This window comes from Fundulus heteroclitus, chromosome 12, assembly GCF_011125445.2.
Source record: "Fundulus heteroclitus isolate FHET01 chromosome 12, MU-UCD_Fhet_4.1, whole genome shotgun sequence".
Lineage (NCBI taxonomy): Eukaryota > Metazoa > Chordata > Actinopteri > Cyprinodontiformes > Fundulidae > Fundulus > Fundulus heteroclitus.
In genome coordinates, this window is record NC_046372.1 from 18,698,230 (window position 1) to 18,718,434 (window position 20,205).

The 20,205-nt window shown below is 40.0% G+C and overlaps 1 protein-coding gene across 2 annotated transcripts in view; it reads right to left on the minus strand.

Annotated features, from left to right (window-relative positions):
* The window catches only part of kremen1 (kringle containing transmembrane protein 1), a 94,744-nt gene extending 83,404 nt beyond the window's left edge, over window positions 1–11,340 (minus strand). For both annotated transcript variants that reach the window (XM_036144125.1, XM_036144124.1), the window contains exon 1: window positions 10,967–11,340. In XM_036144125.1, coding sequence (XP_036000018.1) covers window positions 10,967–11,045 — 79 coding nt within the window. In that variant the 5' untranslated portion in view covers window positions 11,046–11,340. The remainder of the gene's footprint in view (window positions 1–10,966) is intronic.
* Window positions 11,341–20,205: the final 8,865 nt, after the last annotated feature.

The window sequence follows — 20,205 nt, forward strand, 5'->3', positions numbered from 1 at the left end:
CAGCTGCGATCTAATCTTGTTTACATGAAATAAGCCTGCTCTGGAGCAGGCTCAAGCTGGCGCACATGTTGCTATGACAACAAGTGCAGGAAGTCTTTCGAAGAACCAAACGATCCAAGATCATGCCAAATCGTCAACAATGAAATCCTGCTAACTGAGTTAGCGACGTACGAAGAACGGACCCCAGATCTGCTCTTCTGCTGTTGTCCATCTACTTTAAGGTTTAAACATATTCCTTGTTTAGAGATAGTAGTCAGTGTAGCTTGGTTTTAATGACTGGTTATTTGAGCTACTGTTACCTTTCATATAATCTCAAACAACTCTGCCCATTCTCCTCTGAAATCAACAAAAGACTTTCTAGACCACAACTGCTGCTCGCTAGATAGTTTTCTCTTTTTCGAACAATAACATATAAACCCAAGAGACAATTGTGTGTGAAAATGCCCAAATCAACAGTTTTTTTCCCCAAACACCCAGATCCCAAAGAACATGCGGCATTCAAAGTCCCTTAAATCTCTTTTCTTTAACGTTGCTCAGTTTAAAACTTCAGCAAACTGTCTTTGCCACATCTAGAAATCCCGCAAACGCACCAAATTGCTGCCATGCCATTGGCTGATTTGCTAGTTGTGTTAACATCCTCTGTGGCCAGTGAGTGTATACAAATGGCAAAAAGAAGCATGTGGGAATCAATGGCACGCCACGTATGATATCATAATACCAAATATTGTATCCAAGCAGTCCTTGGCAACAAATTAAGGTTATGACAGATACATTCTCTAATTTAAAGCTGTTTTTGATATAAAATAAATATACTGATTTTAATACTCAGCATTTTTTTGTTGTTGTACCGCTTCAACAAGAAATTTTCAGCAACTTAAATCAGAACTACAAATCAAGTCTTGCACATATCTAGTAAAGTCTTAAACTCCACGGTTTTCACTCTTAGACAAAGTCTTGATCATCCCAGCTACTCACAGATGCATTGCTCAGCACACAAACACTGCAACGCTCCTGTCCATGTGAGCGGTCTGTCTGGACGAGTGTCTGCTGCACAGAAGCTCACCAGGAGGAGAGGTTTCCGTCTTCCTCTACAAACCGGAAAAGCTGAGGGACCACAGCACCCACATCTGAGACCCAGACCCAATGAATCTTCTTCCCAGAATGCCCACTGACAACCCCCATCCAGAGCTCCGAGGGCTTACCCACACACTAAATCCCTTATGTTAAAGTCTTTAAAAAACCCGCCGTCTCTTCTGAGACTGACACTCCGTCACGATCACCTCCGCCAACACAAGCTTGTGTTTCTTCCACTGCCTGAAGACGGTCTGTTATTATGTTTCTGAGGCAGACGAGTCAGAGTATCCGTCCTTCGTGCACACACTAACAAGGATCCCTCTGTCTCCGGGGTCAGAAAGGTTGACAGAGACAGACCATAAAGCGAACTGTATCGGCCGCGTTTACAAGTTGGGAAAAAGGATGAGGTCGATAAGGAAATGCTGAACGGGTATACGAGGGAGAGTTATGGGCCTGGTCACACGGTGGCGTGTGTGTGTGTGTGTGTGTGTGTGTGTGTGTGTGTGTGTGTGTGTGTGTGCGTGCGTGTGTGTGTGTGTGTGTGTGTGTGTGTGTGTGTGTGTGTGTGTGTGTGTGTTTGTTGGGGGAGATGAATGGTGCAGAACTGGAGACCTTTCGACACTTGACGGGCCTCCTAATCTTGAGCAGGAACACTGAAGGTTTATAGGGATTTCGGACACTTACAGCTGCTTGACATCTGAACTTCACCCAAAACTTCACTTCAAATCAGAAAATATATATAAAGTTTGTTTGCTCTGCAAGTAAATAAACTTCTATTAAAAGAAATTATATAATTTAATATCTATGATATCTTCCCTTTTTTTTTACATTATCCAACTAATCATATCTGGAAAGCAGGTTTTGTACCCAGTATTGTAAAAAAAGTAATAAAAAGAAGTCAAATTTAATTTTTTACGAGCTTTTATTTATTAGATCAATGTCTAATTATTATGTAAAACTTAACTGTGATAACCCTAGCTCCTTGAAGAACAATTAGGAGACACTTCTTTGCCAGGCATTGCCTACCACCTACTGACATGATTAATCTTTTTTTTTTCTTTTTTATGCTTTTTCTTCTGTGTATGAAATGATTTCATAAACATTTGACTCAAACCTTAATTTAATTAGACACATTTGGTCCTAAATGTGGGTCAGTTCCTTTTTTCAAGAGACAGTTGGCAACTTCAGTGATAATATGCACTGGCATCATCATGTGGATATTCTGTGGATTATGTGACACATTTTAGCATTTTTTTATTTTAAACAACTGTGGACAATCATGTTATTTGTCATAGCCTGAAGTAATGGTGCTATTAACATTTTTAGATCCCTGTGGTTTTTGTCACTGCACTGTGTTGTTTTGTGTGGCTTGCTTTGCCTGCTCAGGGAACAGCAGATGGAAATGAGCTTTGGCTACAATCTCACATTTACATTGCGGTCATTAAAATGCATTGACCCTTTTACGAATAAATTAAAAACAAGTACAAACTGTCATATACGCTCACTTGTCACTTTACAGGTATATCTGTTTGATCGTGGGTTACGCCGCAGGATAACGCACCATATCACAAAGCTTTTGTTATTTCAAAATGCTGCCTCTTGAACACGACAATGGGTTCAATGCATGCCAATACCCTTGAGAGTCAAAAGATTTCAGTCCAACAGAGAAACCTTAGGGATGTGTTGGTATGGGCGAGTTTCATCATGGGTGTGGAGCTACTGAACGTAACGTATCAATATCAACCAAAATGGCTAAGGAATGCTTCAGATGCATTTTTGAATCCATGCCATGATAAAGTTATGAAGGCAAAAATTCCAACACGGTACAAACAAGGTGTGCCTAATAAAGTGGCTGGTGAGTGAGTAATGTGAGTCCTGTTTATGCCTTCCTCTCATTCTTAGCCTTAACCTCATGTTTTGTTGAGTTCGTACCAGAAAGCAGGAAGAAGAGGCATGACGTCCTGGAAGAAAATTTATTTTAAAAATCATTAAAAGTAATAGAAAATAGCATAATATGTCTTAATAAATACCCTGATCCTATTCTCACAGCCTAATCACTGCCGTATTTAATTTTGTGTCCCGATGCTTTGTTTGATTTTATTATGTATAATCGCTTCCAAGCTTAAAAGTTGGCCGATTTAGCACTTCATTCACAACACAACACATTTTATTATGACAGCAGTCCCTTTAATATGTAGTTTGATGTATCCTTGTAAAGGATATATTATCCATTAAAAAACTAAATTAGAACTCTAAATGCAGATTTAATTGTTTCAGTCGTGATTTGTATTTTGAAAATGTAAAGATTGAAAATTTTCTCCCAACGCAAACAATGGTAATTAAAATGCTTTTTCTAACCCTCTTAAAAACGTGCCCAACACTCACAACCAGTCATTTTTAGCATGACAGAGGCATTATTCCTTGCAACAAACATTGCTAGAAGCACAGTGTGGTTAAATATTAATGAAACAATAAAAGTTTAAGTCTCGTCACGTCACTTTTTATAGCACCATCACCACTGACATCCCTTTTTGCATCAGAAGCTTCCCTGTTCCAAAGCTTTCAAAGCATTCAAGTATAATTCAGTCAATGTGATTTTTTTTAAGCCTGTGTTCCAACACGTCACAAAATTGTGCTATGATATTGTTACTATATAGATTTTTTGGCTGTCATTGGTTGACGGCTTTGTTTGGGTGATTCAGCACTTTTCTTCCACACACCTCTTTGAAGGCCTTGGAAGTGAGCGTCTAATCCTCCACCAGGAAAAGAGGGGAGAAAAAAAAAACACCAAGGGAGACACGCGGTGCGTGGCGTTCCAACACGTGGAGCCAACTGGCAAGGCAAAGCCATGGATTGCAAAGCTGGGCTGGCTTGTCCGCTAGCCACAGCCATTCTCTACTTTAGTGTGCAGAAGAAAATTAGTTCCAGGAGGGTAGGAGTCCATTTGGATTGAGAAAAACTGAGTCAAAAGGTGTTCATATTTAGAGGTATACTAAGTAAAATTTTAACCTTAATATATCCTCTTCTAGGTCCATGTAATCCAAGTGTTTATGAGACGATTGAGGGGTCTGTCATCTCCCCCTAGTGTCTCTGGCCGTAAAACCACCCTTGCAACTTTCCAATCCTCCGACCCGGAGGCGGTTTTGGGTGGATGACAATGAATCTCTGTCTGGGTTGGTTTGTTTAGCAAGATATGCAACCTGATGGGACAGGAAAGGGGCGATCGGCTCAGCTTTTCTGCTACGCGGGGTATATACCTCTTGTGGCGCTAAACTTTTTAACTCCATCATGATAGACTGAAATCGGGAACATTTCGGGGACAGCTTTTGCCTGAGACAGTTCATGCAAAATGGGGGCCGTCCCTGGAAATCGGGGACGTGTGGTCACTTTAATGTATTCCTGTCTCTTGTGCCTTAAAGTATTAATCTTTGTTAACAATAGCAAAATTAATAATGTTGTGTGGTGACATCTAATGGCTTCTTGTTGACTTTCAAAATGTAGCCCTCAATGTGCTGATAAATGGTCAAAAAGGACAATTGTGTTTGCATTTGTTTAAGGAATCGGGGCTCAGGTCTTTTTGGCCCTCTCCACTTCGTACTTCTCCAGTTATGGTAATTTCAGGGAGTCTTGCCGCCGGACATTTCTGACCAGACATGCATTGATTCAGACCTGCCGTGGGGACATTTCGTACCAGCCTTGAGATGCGGTGTTTTAAGGTCATTTCATATAATCTACTCAGTCAACTGTAAAGAAATGCAGTTATATGGCTTTAAATAATAATAGCTAATGGCAGAAGGCTTTTCAGGGTTCTCTTGGTTTGAACTAAATGACAAACTATCGGGTAAATGATGGCATGAGTTGGCAAAGGGGCAAATTGGCCTAGAGTCATAGAACATGATGTATTTACATTTTTGTGGCACTAGTGCCCTTTAGTTGAAAGTTTGACTGACAGGAAACAGGGTCGAGAGAGAGGGGGCAGGGAGTCAAGCCCGGGACCACCGCGTTGAAGACTGACACCTCCGTACATGGGTCACACGCACTACCCCTGTGCCCAGTGGTGGAGAAAGTACTCATACAATGTACTTAAGTAAAAGTACAAATACACAGACAAAAATTTACTCAAGTAAAAGTCAAAGTACCACATTATTATTTTACTTAAGTAAAAGTAAGAAAGTACAAGCTTTTAAAACTACTTAAGTATTAAAAGTAAAAGTACTTGCCAAGCATAATACCTAACGGCTTATATAATGTCATTAAGTGTACCTATCGTATTTAGTTTTAACTGTAACTGTTACATGGAGATTATTTTAATGGTGCTAACATTTATTTAATAACCAGGACGTGAAGGAGTTTAGCGTCAACTTATATGTAACATTCATGGCGGGAGACGTGATCACGACCGCAGTAATCACTGTTACTTGCAAGTTCTTGCTAGCTTATAACAATATACAGTAATCGTATTTATTTACTGCAGTCGAGTTCAACAAAAAGCTTGCTAATATTACATAAAACTTCACTAACACAAATTAATTTAACATCGATAGCGTTTAGCAACTTAACTTACCTCAATATGTTTTTTCAAATTTGATGGTGAATTTTTGAAAGATAGAATTTCATGCTTTCGGGGAAGGCAAAGGCGGCATTGGAATCTCCAGGAAGCGTTTTTTGACCCAGTTATTTCAAAGAAATCTTTTTAATAAGGCCATGGGTGGGGCAGGTCTTCTGGAGGATGACTATCCTTGGACTCCATTCTGGGAGTTAATGATTCTGCAGGTCCTGCGTACTGTGCTGCTCTTCTTGAGGGAGGGCCTAATGGTTATTTCCCGCTTTGGATTGGTTCAGCGGACTGATTCTGCTTTCGTCATTGGATACTTTCAAACTAACGAACAAATCAAAAAACCGAAATGGTTCTTGGATGTAACGAGTAACGAAACGCTGTATAGAAATGTAGTGAAGTAGAAAGTACAGATACTTACTGTTAAATGTAGTGGAGTAAAAGTAGAAAGTATCCATTATTAAATCTACTTAAGTAAAGTACAGATACACGGAAATTGTACTTAAGTACCGTAACGAAGTACTTGTACTTCGTTACTTCCCACCACTGCCTGTGCCCCTACTAACTGGGGCAAGTATAAACAAGAAACAAATCCTTTGTTATAAAACAAACTCTAATAACAAAGGTTAGGTAGTAAATCCTGAACTGATTTTTGTTTACATCAGAAGCTAAAGTAATTGATTGATTGATTGAAGCTGTTTTTTGTCAACTGTTTTATACCTCTCCTCAACCAAATACTCTTTGTATCCATCAACAATATTCTAGAATAATTCTGCCGGTGCGTTTCTCTGCTCTTTCTAGCAGAATTTGCAGCATCTGTTGGTTTACCAGCATGGACCAGAATTTAAAGGGTCATTTTTCAGTCAGGTTTACTTAAGGAAAAATTCCAGAAGCTTAATGTTAACCTGCTTTATCCTGTTTTAAATCCATTCTGATGTTGGGATCAACAACTAGTTGTGTTCAGGTTGTAACTGGATACGTGAAGATTTGAGCTGAATTATCATAATTTGGAGTCATCCGTCCTTCTTTATAATGCACCAGACGCCCTCAGAGCACAACAGCCCCACAAGATGATATAAGCAGCGCCATGCTGGACAGATGATACAGTGTGTTTGACTCCTCCAAATACAATTATTGTTTATGTGGACAAATAACCACATTTTTGTCTTGTGGGACTTTTCTCCAGAATGTACAGTACTTGGTTTGTTTAAGTGGCCAACAGCAAATTCCAGTCAAACTTGAAGGTGTAATATTTTGAAGAGGAACTTCATCCTAGGCACCCTCTAAAGCCATGTAGATGAAAACCTGAAAAGTGACACAAATGCCAAATCCAGCATTTTGAAGTTTATGATATGCTTGAGCATTGGTGGTTTCTGAATTTTTCTTGAACATCCTATCCAATTTCCCAATCATTCAAGGTGGATGGTTTGGGTCAAATGGTTGGAAATTGGACAAAGTTGGGTGATCCAACTGGACGATAATACCAGACATAGATCAAAACCGGGTTAGCAATGAATAAATCAGGCTGACATTAAGCTTCAGGAACAGGTGCCCAGAACCTCTGACCCGAACCGTATTGCACCTTTGTGGGTCGTGTTTTAAAGTCCGGTCTGTACCAGAAACCTTAAAGTAAAGAAACTCTAAGCTGACATCTTCCCTTTATATGCTGAAGATTCAGGTTGTTTGTGTTCATGGGCACGAAAAGCAGAATAAGAACCTCAGCTGTGCCTTTAATTTCTGCCACATGACCTTCAGAATCACCTGCTTTCAATTTAAAGTGTCAATCCTAAGAAACAGCTTGCCTTTGTCTGAACGTAACAAAAACCTTGGAGCAATACTCAATGCGTTAAAGACTGATTAAAGCAACTGAAACAGTCCATTTCTGGTGCTGCTTCAAAGACAATGAGAATGCCAATATAAGGATTGGAGACATCAAAAGATTGATTTTGGATTAACAGCGTGCAGACTCTTACTGATAATTCATATGAATCCTTTCATCAAACAGCAAGAGAGCACATGAAGTCTATTTACCAAAGCGTTCAAGAACTCCCAACGCCAGCATGTACAAACAAGACAACATTTTGCACACTCCTGCACATTAAAGTGGTCCACGCTGCATTTATTTCATCAGAAAAACTGCCACAGCTTCTATTTCCATAAGATCATGCGTGTTTTCTCACACACGAGACTCACAGACACGCGTAGTCTCTTTTTCCACCACTGACCTCGACTGTTAACCCCGAACAAGACAAGTCATGGTTACAGGGAAACATCAAGAGCAAAATAAATCTCTCCTGATTAACCAGCTTGGGCTTGTTCAGGCAACCAACACCATGAGCCGCATCATTACCGGCTTAGAGAGCAACTCAATTATGGCTCATCCTGACAGCCCTGACAGGAATCGGCTTCCACTCGTGTACTTTTGGGCGCAAAGGGGCCAAAGGGGTCGCCGAGAGAGCAACCGCAGGGCCCGCGCCGAAACCAGAGCATGTGGGATCCTCTTGATGAAGCCTCTGGAAACAGGTCAGCATCTTATCTCAGGAAAATAAAATGTCGTTTACAGATTATTTAAACTGATTGTACAGTTGTGCCTTGCAAAAGTATTGAAACCCTTAAAGTTTTCACATTTTGTCACATTACAACCTCCAATGTGTAATTAGGACTTCCTGTGATGGATCAAGACAGATGAGTGCACAGCTGTCGGGAGGATGGAAAATGATCCAAGGTAGACCCCTTTATGACTGGAGTATAGATCTGACACCTGTGTTGTGCATTTGTATTCAACAGCACTGAGTCTTTGTAGGAACACCTTTTAAAATTGCAGCCCCACAGCATGATGCTGCCACCACCATGTGTCACTGTGGGGTTGATGCGTTCAGGGTGATGTGCTACATTAGCTTTCCACCACACATAGCATTTCACTTATATGCCAAAAGTTTATATTTCGGTCCTATATATAAAATAAAATAGTAATATTTCAGAACACCTTGTTCCTCGTGTTTCCCATGTCCATGCATGGCTTTTTGGCAAACTGTGGAAAATGGTTTTTTTTTAGAGCTTTCTTTCCACTCTGGTTTACTTCGAGCCTCTTTTTCATTAAAAGCCAAAAATTATGAGTGCAGAACTAACAGTTGAAAGGATTCCTCTACCCGAGCTGTGGTTGTCTGCAGCTCCTCCAGAGTTAGCATACACCTCTTGGCTGATTTTCTGGTTAACACTCTCCTTGCCTGGTTCAGGTTTGACGGCATAAACGGCGCTCCATGAGATGTTTAAAGTTTGCGATACTGATTTATAAATTAACGTTAACCTGTCTCCACAGTTTTGTCTCCATCTTCTGTATTCCTTGGCCCTCCTGATGCTGTTCATCCTTTTTCTTCCACCTTAAAATTATGTGGTATTGTTTTGGTCTAGCACATAAAATCTTCATCAAAAGAAGCTTATGCCTATAACTTGACAAAAAAAAGCATTACGGTTCAGGAGGTAGGAATACCTTTGCATGGACTTGTAGGTGGTATAAAGATGATTAAGTGCCCCACTGCTTCATGTTCTTAAAGCCTCGGATAAACGTATGCGTCTGTGTGCTTCTCAGTGCGTGTTGCTGGTGCACAAGCTCAGTGATGTCTCTCCCTTCTGGTGAAAAACATTTATTAAACTTCCGCTTGATGCAATTCTGCAGTCTACCGGTGCGCTGGAATCTCTCCAGCGTAATCGTTTTAGATGCACTTTCACGAAAGCAACAGCAGCTGGCCAACGCTGATAAGATGATGCACGTCTCGGGCGTACGGCTGAAAGAAAAATCGCCGCCCGCTGAAGATTTTCTAATGAATGATCAGGGCTCTAACTTATCGGCCTCAATAAGATCAAAGAAGTTTTATGGGCTCTTTTAACAGAGTCTCGTGTTTGTCTTGTTCCTCAAAGGAGAAAATCCACTCATATTAAACTAATCCTGCTTTCCTTGGTTGCATAGTTGCTAGAGATATAAAAAAAACTAAGTGACTTTAGGTAACATAAAGCAGCAGTGACTTTACTATATTTCACATCTGTTTCCTCCTTTAATTGTTGAGGTTTACCTCTACTTTGGCGTTTTATTTGCACAGACTGAACATATTAACTCTCTTTAATACAGCATGAGTCATCACCTGCATTACTGATTTATATTGCATCCAGTGAATTATTGTTATACTATACAGCAAATGTGGCTCAGCTGACTTAAACTAAACATGAACTGTTTCTCTCTCTCTCTCTCTCTCTTACCCCCCTTCCTAGTGTTATGAGGGGAATACCATTGCTTTAAATACTTTGTTAATACATAGGTACACATGGGAGCACTTACGCACTGGCCCAGATGGTGGACCCTCTAATTTGAAATCCAAGGCTATAATTAAGAGACAAAAAATTAAAAAGGAAAGCACCAGGATTTGCTGCTCCGACATGAAACGCGGCGCAAATTACAGCAAAGAGGAGCGCGGTTTGTGCGGTCATCATTATTAGATATTCACATTAAAAACAAAACGCACTCCGGGAGGATCCGGCTGAGGACTTTGAAGCTCTGCGCACAAACATGTTCTGTTTTTTCTCTGCCCCCCTTTCCCCCTGCGTATTCATCTGAGCTCGCCGGAGAATTGAAGGGATAATATCAGATGACTGAGGTTCACTGCGGGGCTGACCGATGTCTGGATGGTTCAGTGAGATTAAGAGAAGCCAGCAGCGCTGTGCGGGTAGTGACGATGCCATTATGGAAAGTAGAAAGATGCTGTTTCCATCGTTAAAAAAAATAAAAGGAGAGAGAAGCGAGGCAGATTGCTTGGAGTTTTTCGTGCAGAGCAGGTAAACAGGAGGAGGTGCGCAGGATGTTGGAGGAAAGTGTGCGTAAAAGTGAAGGTTTGTGTCAAAATCCTTGCCTTTCTGGTTAAAATGTAACATATCTTTTAAATGCAATCTAACAAACACGTTTCAGCTTATATGGACTAGTGTGCAGGGCTCACTGGGGTGTTTGGAGTAAGGATTTGGGACAAGTGATCAGCGAAGCGTCCCATCAGATCAGTCACTTTTGATTTCCAGCTTTATCTCAACTGATCCTTCGTTCTTGGACTTCACCTTGTAAACATCCAACCAAAACACTTCATGCAGTTTAGGATCTGTCTTAAGGCATGCAACTGCGAATCAAGTTACCGGCATGCTCCATTCCGATAAAAAAAAGAAAAGAAAATATCTGTAAGCACTATGATGTATGTTTACATTCGGGAAATTTAGACGTCAGTTTGCTCGGCGCGTAAAAGCGTAACTTTGGCCCATGTTTCCTCTGGATCAAAAGGAGAGTGCGACAGCTCCACTTACCGCTGTCGAAATGTCGAAAAGCCGCCGAGGAAATAAAGCCGGCCAGGAGAAGCGCAGAGGTGGCCCTCCAGGAATCCATGGTGTGAGTAAAAAGTCTGAAGTGGCTCTTCCTCTCAGGTGAAGTGCAGCCTGATGCGCACGCTGGCGGCCGGGTGCTTGGCTCGCTGGCTCGCTGGTTGGTTGGTTGGTTGGCAGGAGTCTGGGCAACAGTCGCTTCAAAATAAAGTGTCTGACAGACGCGGCAGGTACTTCAACTACAGCAGAACTCTGACATCGCGGAGACGAGAGCAGATAGTAGAAAACAGGGATCCTATTTCCACGCCATGTGACAGGAAATAGGAGCAATGCATTCAACCTGCAGCGCTAAAGAGACAGCAGAGTGAAACGAAGAGGAGGAGGAGGAGGAGTAGGAGGTGGAGAGAGCAGAGAGGGTGGAGGTGAAGGGTTTGGGGAAGGGGGGGGGTGTTGTGGGGCAACGAGCTGCAGATTCAAGCAAAAAAGGAATTTAAGGAACATTTAAGAAACACCCCGACTTAAAAAAAAAACAACTTAAAAAAGCAAATAAGCAGAATAAATCTGCTATTAAAGTGTTTCTCTTTTGCATTCTCATTTAATATCGCATACTTAGACATGATGCACCATAAATACATCTTATGATCCTTATAATTTATAGGCCTATTGGTAAACGCACACGGGTGTAGCCAGACTGTAAAGACTTTGACTAAGTTATAAACATTTGTTTTACATATGGTCCACCTGTGGTTGATCACCAACTTACCTATTGATAGAAAGCAGCAAAAGAAGAATTAGCAACTAAAATAATGGTCACGTTAGAGCCAGTTTGGAAGGTAAACTGGTTAGTTCTTAACCTGACCTCATTTGCCTTCAGAACTCCCACAAAGTTTTTAAAGTGCCGGAAACATTTCCTGGTTGGCTTTAACATGATAGCATCATGCAGTTGCTGCAGATCAGCGGTGTACATCACCAGATTTATCACGATATGGTGTTATATCGATTTATTTGGATGACAATACGATATTTGCCAAAATAGCACAGTTTGTTACGATTTCTGATCAATGGGATCAATATTATCTGCCCATCTAACACTATTTACATATTGATATTAACAAAAAACAAATATGATTTGACCATTTCAATCAAAGACAACATTCTTTTAATAAAAAATGAATAAATAAAAAATAATAGATAAATAAATAATAGATCACCTTTTTACTTTAGTCTCATGCCTTGTAACTTTCAAAATAAAAGTGCTTCTTAAAAGTGACGATACAGGCCGATGTGTTCATATTGTATTGATGTAATTGGACCGTTAATCAATTGATCAATTTATTGATGTGGATGGATGTATTTTTACACCCCTGCTGCGAATTTGTCCGCTGCACATCCATGGTCCGAACCTCCTGCTCCACCTCATGCCAAACGGGATCTGTTGGACTGAGATCTGGTGACTGCTGCAGGACACTGGATTGAACTCATTGTCAGGTCCAACGGAGCGCTTTGAGGTGATCTGAGCTTTGTGATACGATGCATTGATCAGCTGGGAGAAACTGAATACAGTGGTATCCTAAAAGGGATGGTGGTGGTTGTTTATGAAGACACTCAGCTCATTTTGGATCTCTTAGTACCGACTAAGCTCTTAACTGACTGGAAAGGCACCCAGGAGTTGTTTCTACTGCTCCACACCGTCTTCTTTTAGGTTTGATGTGTTCTTACTTTCAGATGGTATTCAACAGGCCTTGGTTGTAACAGATGAATAGTTGATCCACTATCACCTGGGTATCTTCCTCAACCGTCTGACATCAAATTGACATTTTCGTTCATACAACTGTCTCTCACTGGATTTTTTCCCCCCTCTTTTTCCAGGAGATTTTCCATAAACGCCAGAGATGATTTTGTGTAAAAAATCCATTAGATCAACAGTTTCTGAAATAACAGACCAGCCCAACTGGCACTAACAACCATGCCGTGTTCAAATCCCCCTTTTTTCACCCTTAGATTGAACTTCAGCGAGGCATTTTCACCGTGACCAGATGCGTAAATTTAGCTTTTTGTGTTCACAAGCAATCAAACAGGCATATCTAATAAACTGGCTGGTGATCGCATAACGCATATAGAATATTATGAATTACATAAAGTTGATGAATGGTTGCTTGAAAGGCCCCGCATCAAACTCTGTTACGATTCCCTACAGCATTGGTCTGCCTCAGCGGCAAAGATTCAAAGCAGCAAAACCATTATGACAGCTCATTGTAATGAAGAATTATTTAAAAAAACAAAACATGTTTCTCTCCCAGACCTTTGTGTTGTGGCGCAGTCTCAAACCAGTCAGAGTCTATTATATCTGGAAACCACGGCTGTGTGGGAAACACTGCTCAGACAGTTGGATAAAGCACCTAAGCAACGCTTTTTAAAAGACGATGACTGGAATATGGAAAATGTATGTGAAGAATTTGCACATGATTCTTTCAGAGCAGCAGAACAACAGATTAGAAGAAGAAGAAAGAAAATATCAGATGAGGACAAAACAGGGAACTTGCTGGCATTTCTTCGTGAGAAAAATAACATGTTTGTTCCAGCTGCTGATCAAAGAATCCAGTAATCACAAAAAAATATTGTGTACTCTTCACTGTTCAACCAGCTTAATGAAATCTTCATCATGTACAGTGACATCTTTATGCTTGATGTAATTTTGTGGAATCAAGAGTTTCTGACTTGGTTTCAGTTGCACCTTTTATACCAGTAACACATAAAACCTGCTGAAGAAATAAAAATAATCCAACGAAATCTCTTTTCTTTTCCTTCTTCCCCCCACATAGGGAATCCCATATGTGGAGGAAACAGCACCCTCTTGTGTTTCACACACGCACCGCAGCTCTGTGAATGAGTTTGTCCAAGCCAAAAGCAACCACTTGTCCTAAAAATAGACGCTCAATAATGAGCTCACCAATCCTGGAGAGTGAAAAAAAAAAGAAAAGAAATAAAAGGCCTCAACATTTATTTAGCCAAAACCGAGCCAGCTGAAATGAGGCGCAATGGGAAAGTAATCCAGCTTGACGTGTGCCCTTTTGAGAAATGTAAGTGCATGGCCCTGAGGTATACTGGCTGGTAAAGGCTTTCCTTTCACTGAATGGAAAGACTGTCTTGAAGAGACGATGTTTCCTAAAATGAGTTTATTGAGCCAATATTTACTGTGCAGCTCTACAAAACTGATGCCCAAGATGTCCAACATTTCTAAACTGCACAACAATTATTTGTCACGGTCATGCATCATTTGTTCTAACAGCGATCACAAAATAAAAAGGACTGTACTGTCGTTATGCAATGTATTTCCCTTTTACTTTATTTAGACTGTCTCCTGGATCCACATCCTTCTCTACACTTAACAATCCTAACAAAGATGTGTTAATAATACTATTAAAGTATTTTTACTGCAATATTTGATCTATTCATAGTAAATTCAGTGGCAAAAACAAGTCCTATAATAAGAAATAATAATTTAAATTCACAGAATCTAAAAAAAAACATAAACTCTGCTAAATTCTCAATAATTTCCCACATACATACATACAAAACTAGTCACTTTACATGGTCACTATGCACTCTGTATGTACTGTCTGCATCCTGCTGCTAAATGATTAAATATCATCATCATCATCATCATGACTTTATTGAAGACACAAATAGGTCCATATTAACAGCTATACAAACAAATAAATACGAAAAGAAACAATAAAATAAAAATACAGATCAAATCAATTAAAATAATATAATTATGTCATCATGCGTATAAAAGTAAGGATTTCTGCATGTGTTAATCCATAAATGTATACAAGTACTTTAAAACGAATGCATTTAATTCAAACTAACTTAGAAAGGAAAGTCAGTAAGGATGTTAATGAGTGGTGAAGGTGTTGTAATGTCCAAACAAAACCTAAGAAAGAAAAGGAGACAGTGAGGCTGTGGAGGAGAGCAGAGAGGGGTTAGTTCGGAGACAAGCTTTAAATAACTGAGGAGCTCACCGAGTCCCCTGGTGTTGCACTGCGGCGGCATTCTTTGCTCACCATGTCCAATGCGCATCGGTCAGGCCATAATCCAGATGGCCCGCTCAGATCCACCTACGAGAGCAGTGGACGCCCATTTCTATCACGCGGCTGAAAAAAACAGAGCTTTTTGGGTTCAGAGAGAAAGCCATTGCCATAAATAATAAAAAAAAGTCAATGACCATCTCTCTTTTACTGCTCCTGTCATGGCTGTGCTACATCACAGTGATCAGACTCACCTGATTCTTGTTTTTCTGTGTATTTAAACTCCTGATTAGCGGCCTGTTCTTTCCAGATCCTACTGCTGTTGTTCTCATTCGACACCTTCACTCCCTGTCATTGTCCTACATGCTGCCTGTTGTTTTTTATTTGTCTTTTATTGGCTTATTAATACGCAGTCCCGCTTCATTCTACCTGCTCCCAGTCTGATTTAAGCTCCAACAGTAATGGCTGTGACAGTTACTGTGACTAACAAGGGGGAGCCCGAGTTTATTTTGCCACCATGCACAGTGAGGAGGAAAGGTGAGGTTGAAAAAATATCTCCAAAACAGGTTATTAGAAAAGTTGACAGGGCCACCGTGGGGTCAGCGAGTCTCTGTAACAACCATTAAAGGCTGATTAGATCTATAGGCCTGCAGTGAGTCATTGGAGATGCATGCCACAAAAAAAATACTTTTTTTTGTCCTACTATCTCAAACATAAAGGTGTGGAGTGGAGAGAATACCTCTAGAACATAAACTAAGGTGAGTTTAAGATTAAGTAATAGCTTTTTTACATCTTGAAATCAAGATGTAAGAAAAAGGCATGGATATGTAGAAAACCACTTCACAAACGTTCACTGTTAGGACTTATAATGCTGTAGGCCTTCTTATAGTCCATAACCCACAAAAACCTTGCTTCGGTTTATTGTCTCATAAAGTCTTTAAAATACCAAGAGTTTTTGAGTAGAAATCAAGATTCTGAAAAGTATAGCCCTCTAGGACCAAAATCCACAATTCAGAAGTAGAAATGTATAAGAGGAGTTTTTATTATCCTGCATGAAGTTTTAGTTGGCCATACATTCAAAGGGATGTCCGAAACTAATTAATCCGGCGCTGACGATTAAATTTACACTCCTTGGACAAAAAAAAACAACCTGGAAAAAAAATAATCACACACATGCTTCTTTAACCCCTCCGTTGTTTTAGTTTAATCGTGGATTTGAATATGGAGCTGCTGTTTTCTCTATTTGTGCGAGTAATGGAGTGTGTGTAAATGGACGCATCCTCACAAAGACGAGACTGTGGGCCAGACTGAATCTAGTCTACTGTGTGTCCATTTGAAAATGCCGTGCAGCACAATAGGCTTCCTTTGTCGCCTTCGACTCTGTTTCTTTCCCTGTGTGTGTGTGTGCGTGTGTGTGTGTGTCTGTGTGTGTGTGTGTGTTTGATCGCTCCTTGTGCTTGTCTGTACATGCTGCTTGGCCACATTCCTTGAGGTCTGCCGGAGTTAATGTAATTTTCTTCATGTCTTTTCTCTCTCTCTCTCTCTCTCTCTCTCTCTCTCTCTCTCTCTCTCTCTCTCTCTCTCTCTCTCTCTCTCTCTCTCTCTCCATATAAACCTTGGCACTTCAACACGTCACATTCCAACACAGACGGTTTGGCAGCTTTACTTTAGGTGAATAAATGAGATGCAGAATTTCTTTCACATGTAGATATGTTTTTGAAGCGCATGTGCGATAAAGTATATCAGTGGGTCCTCTCGGTTGTGTGATGTGCCAGGTCGAAGGCTGGAGGTCACATTTAGTACGCGCTACTCTGATGTTTTAGAAAGTACCTGAGCGTTTACATTCTCCTACCTACGGAGGTTCTGCGTATGTGACTTATAGGTTAGCCCCGAAGCTTTGACTGCACAGATTCAAGAGCCAAGAAAATGTCATGTACTTGTTCTCTCTTGGGTAAACTGGAATCATGATGCTACATTTCTTAAATTTTAGGGCAAAAAAACATTTCCTTCCAGATATGTGTTCTTGGCATTGGAGAGGGTAAAAAAAACTAACAATGGAACAGAAAAAGGGGAACAAACAATAATGTTTGTTTTTATATCATGAATATTTCTTACAGTTGTTTTTCAAACTTTCTACGCTTCACCTTAGGGTAGTTTTATAGCAGTTCGTCCCTTCAAACAGTTTGGGGCAAAACAGAAAACGCAATAAAACAAAACAACTTCCGTACTGATAATTAAAAAGCACTTAAAGGGGGTGTTGTTTTTGACACATTTTGACCAGAGCCTAAGCAGACTTTCGTTTGGAACATTTCAATTTAAAGTGAATGTAAAGAGTTTACACATTTACATTGCTTGACTGTGCAAACTAATAACTTTCCAGCCAGCTTTACATTCAAATTCAACATTTAGTTTTGTTTGGAAGGAGTTTATCGGGATCCTACATCTTGACTTAGAAATATTTACCCACTTTCCCTTTCCAAAATGTTCCTAGTCTATCACACTGTGAGCATGCCGCTTATCGACAGCACATATTTTCTGTTGCGTTTAGTTCTGGACTTTGGTTAGGCCACTTTAAAACCTTGAATCATTTCAGAGAAAGCCATTCTTCTGTAGATTTTGACTCACTGTGGCTTTGAAACATGAACTCTCACTTTATCTGTGGCACCTGATGCTTCTGTAACCTATTCTTCCTCCTCAAAGAACCTAGTTCCATTTAAGATGAAACAACTATCTTCTTAGCCAGAACATATAGAGAATGAGTCATTTCAGGTTGAACTAAGGTTTTCTCGGCCGCCCTGGTGGCCGGGTGAACATAGAAGGCTGCAAGGCTGACGCGGACCTCGCGTTTCTGCTGATGCGATTGTAAGTAACATTGTAGGGTTTCCCTCACGCTACCGCCTCGCCGACATTCCAAAAAAATAATAATAAAAAATAAAACTAACTCGATATGCGCGCCGCTCCGCTCCGCCGGTCAGCGGTGCAAAGTTTGTGCCAATAACCTTCTCTGCAGACCTGATGACACGCTGCAGTCTGCTCTTGTCCTTTGCGGTGGCACCAGCGTACCAGATGGTGATGGAGGAGGTGAGGATGGACTCAATGACGGAGGAGTAGAACTGCACCATCATTGACCTTGGCAGGTTGAATTTCTTCAGCTGCCGCAGGAAGTACATCCTCTGCTGGGCTTTCTTGGTGAGGGAGTTGATGTTCAGCTCCCACTTTAGGTCCTGGGAGATGATAGTTCCCAGGAAGCGAAAAGACTCCACAGTGTCGATGGTGGAGTCACAGAGGGTGACTTTGGGGGAAAAAATTAAGTTTGTCTGTGATTGTGGTGTCATATTTTTCATATTTTCTCCAGAAATCGATGAAAGCCTTTAATCTACCATGTTATAGGATTTCAGATTAATTTGATTATCGGTAACAGAAGGTAGGTCTGAATTTAAGCAGATCTTAATTGTAAAATTTAATTAAAATGGTTGTTTTAGTTTTGGAGACTGTTTCTCTTAGATTTTGTTTCTTTGACCAATCCAAAAACACTGCAGCAAGAGTTCTGATGTAAATTAAAAAGGGAGGTCATATTCCCACTTCTATTAGATTCACTTCATTTGTTCCTAGTTAAATCTAGAATATAATTAAAAATTCTCCTCCGTAAGGTCCTTAATAATCAAACTCCCTCTGATTGTTCTGTATGTTCTTAACAGAAAACAGAACAATTAAAAATGTGTATGCACATTTTAAAATTTTAAAATTCAATTAAATTCAATTAAATTCAATTTTATTTATATAGCACCAATTCATGAAACATGTCATCTCAAGGCACTTTACAAAGTCAAATTCCATCATATTATACAGATTGGGTCAGATAATACAGATTGGTCAAACATTTCCTATATAAGAGAACCAGTTGATTGCATCAAAGTCCCGACAAGCAATTCAGGAACTCTCCTAATGTTTTTACCAAATATGCAATCCTGCCATTATTTCAGTGAAAGGGAGTGGATTCATCCTGTGTATTTAATTTCCAGAAACCATTCTTAAGTTTTACTAGCTTGAGAAGTCTAGCTATAATTTTTAGAAGTTTATTCAAAAAGGAGATGGGTTTTGGGTCCCAAAGATTAATGTGTTATAGTGCAAAAGATTGCATCAACCCCAGAACAAAACCAAAAGAGTTTCTCAAGATTGTCATTATTTGCAGTGAATTAAGTCGTGTGTCAGCAGGGACTGGAACCCTTAGCATGGCAGAAGCCATTGTTTTCAAAAGCAACATAAAAAGTCAGATTACACTCAGAAAATGGACTCAGGATTTAGGATTGTGATTCCTGAAGGCACATCTTGGGGTCTGGTGCAACTAAGATTAATGTCTGGCCATAATGGTCATTTTCACGTTTTGAGGAAACAGTAGAAAGTCAGAAATTCCTAAAATCCAATCAATGCATCACGTTTTGTTGTGGTGCACTTAAAAAAAGTAGATGGTATTGTGTGGAAAACACACATAAATATTGAAGCAACAACCCAAGACATAATTCAGGAAGTAAGAGCTTGGACACAAATGGGATTTCCCAATGAATAATGACTTAGACTTTATTGTCATTTTGTATGTACAGAGTGTATGTTTACAAAATTAAATTCCTTTGCATACAATTTTTGACAATGTAATGAGATTGCAGTTGGAATAAGATAACATTACAATATAAAGTGCAAAAGTGATAAGAGTGTCAGTGATAAGAATGTAACAATGCATTTAAAAAAAAGGTGTGCACAAGAATGTTCCACCATGTTTATGGTGCAAAAATAATAAAATAAAAACAATGACCCAAAGGTTGCCAGCAAATTAGCAACAAACAAGCTTAGAGACAATAAAGTCAAGTTTATAAGAGCCCATCACAAAGCTCTGATCGCAATCCCATAAAAACCTGTGGGCCAGTTGTAACGGTGAGTGTGTAGACAAAGCCTGACTCAGATACACCAGTTCTGTCTGGAGGAAGAGCTGGAATTACAGCAAACTCTAGTAAGAAATCACAAAAATCTTTAACCCCTTCAAACATTCTTAATTTTTGCCTTCTTTTTCGGCATGTATGTAAAAAGAGGAAGGGTTGTGATTGTCTTCAAGTCTTTGACATAAATCATGAGTCCCTGTGTGCTGCTGGGATCATTTTCTTCAATGCCAAAATAGCTGCTTTTCCCATTACATTAATC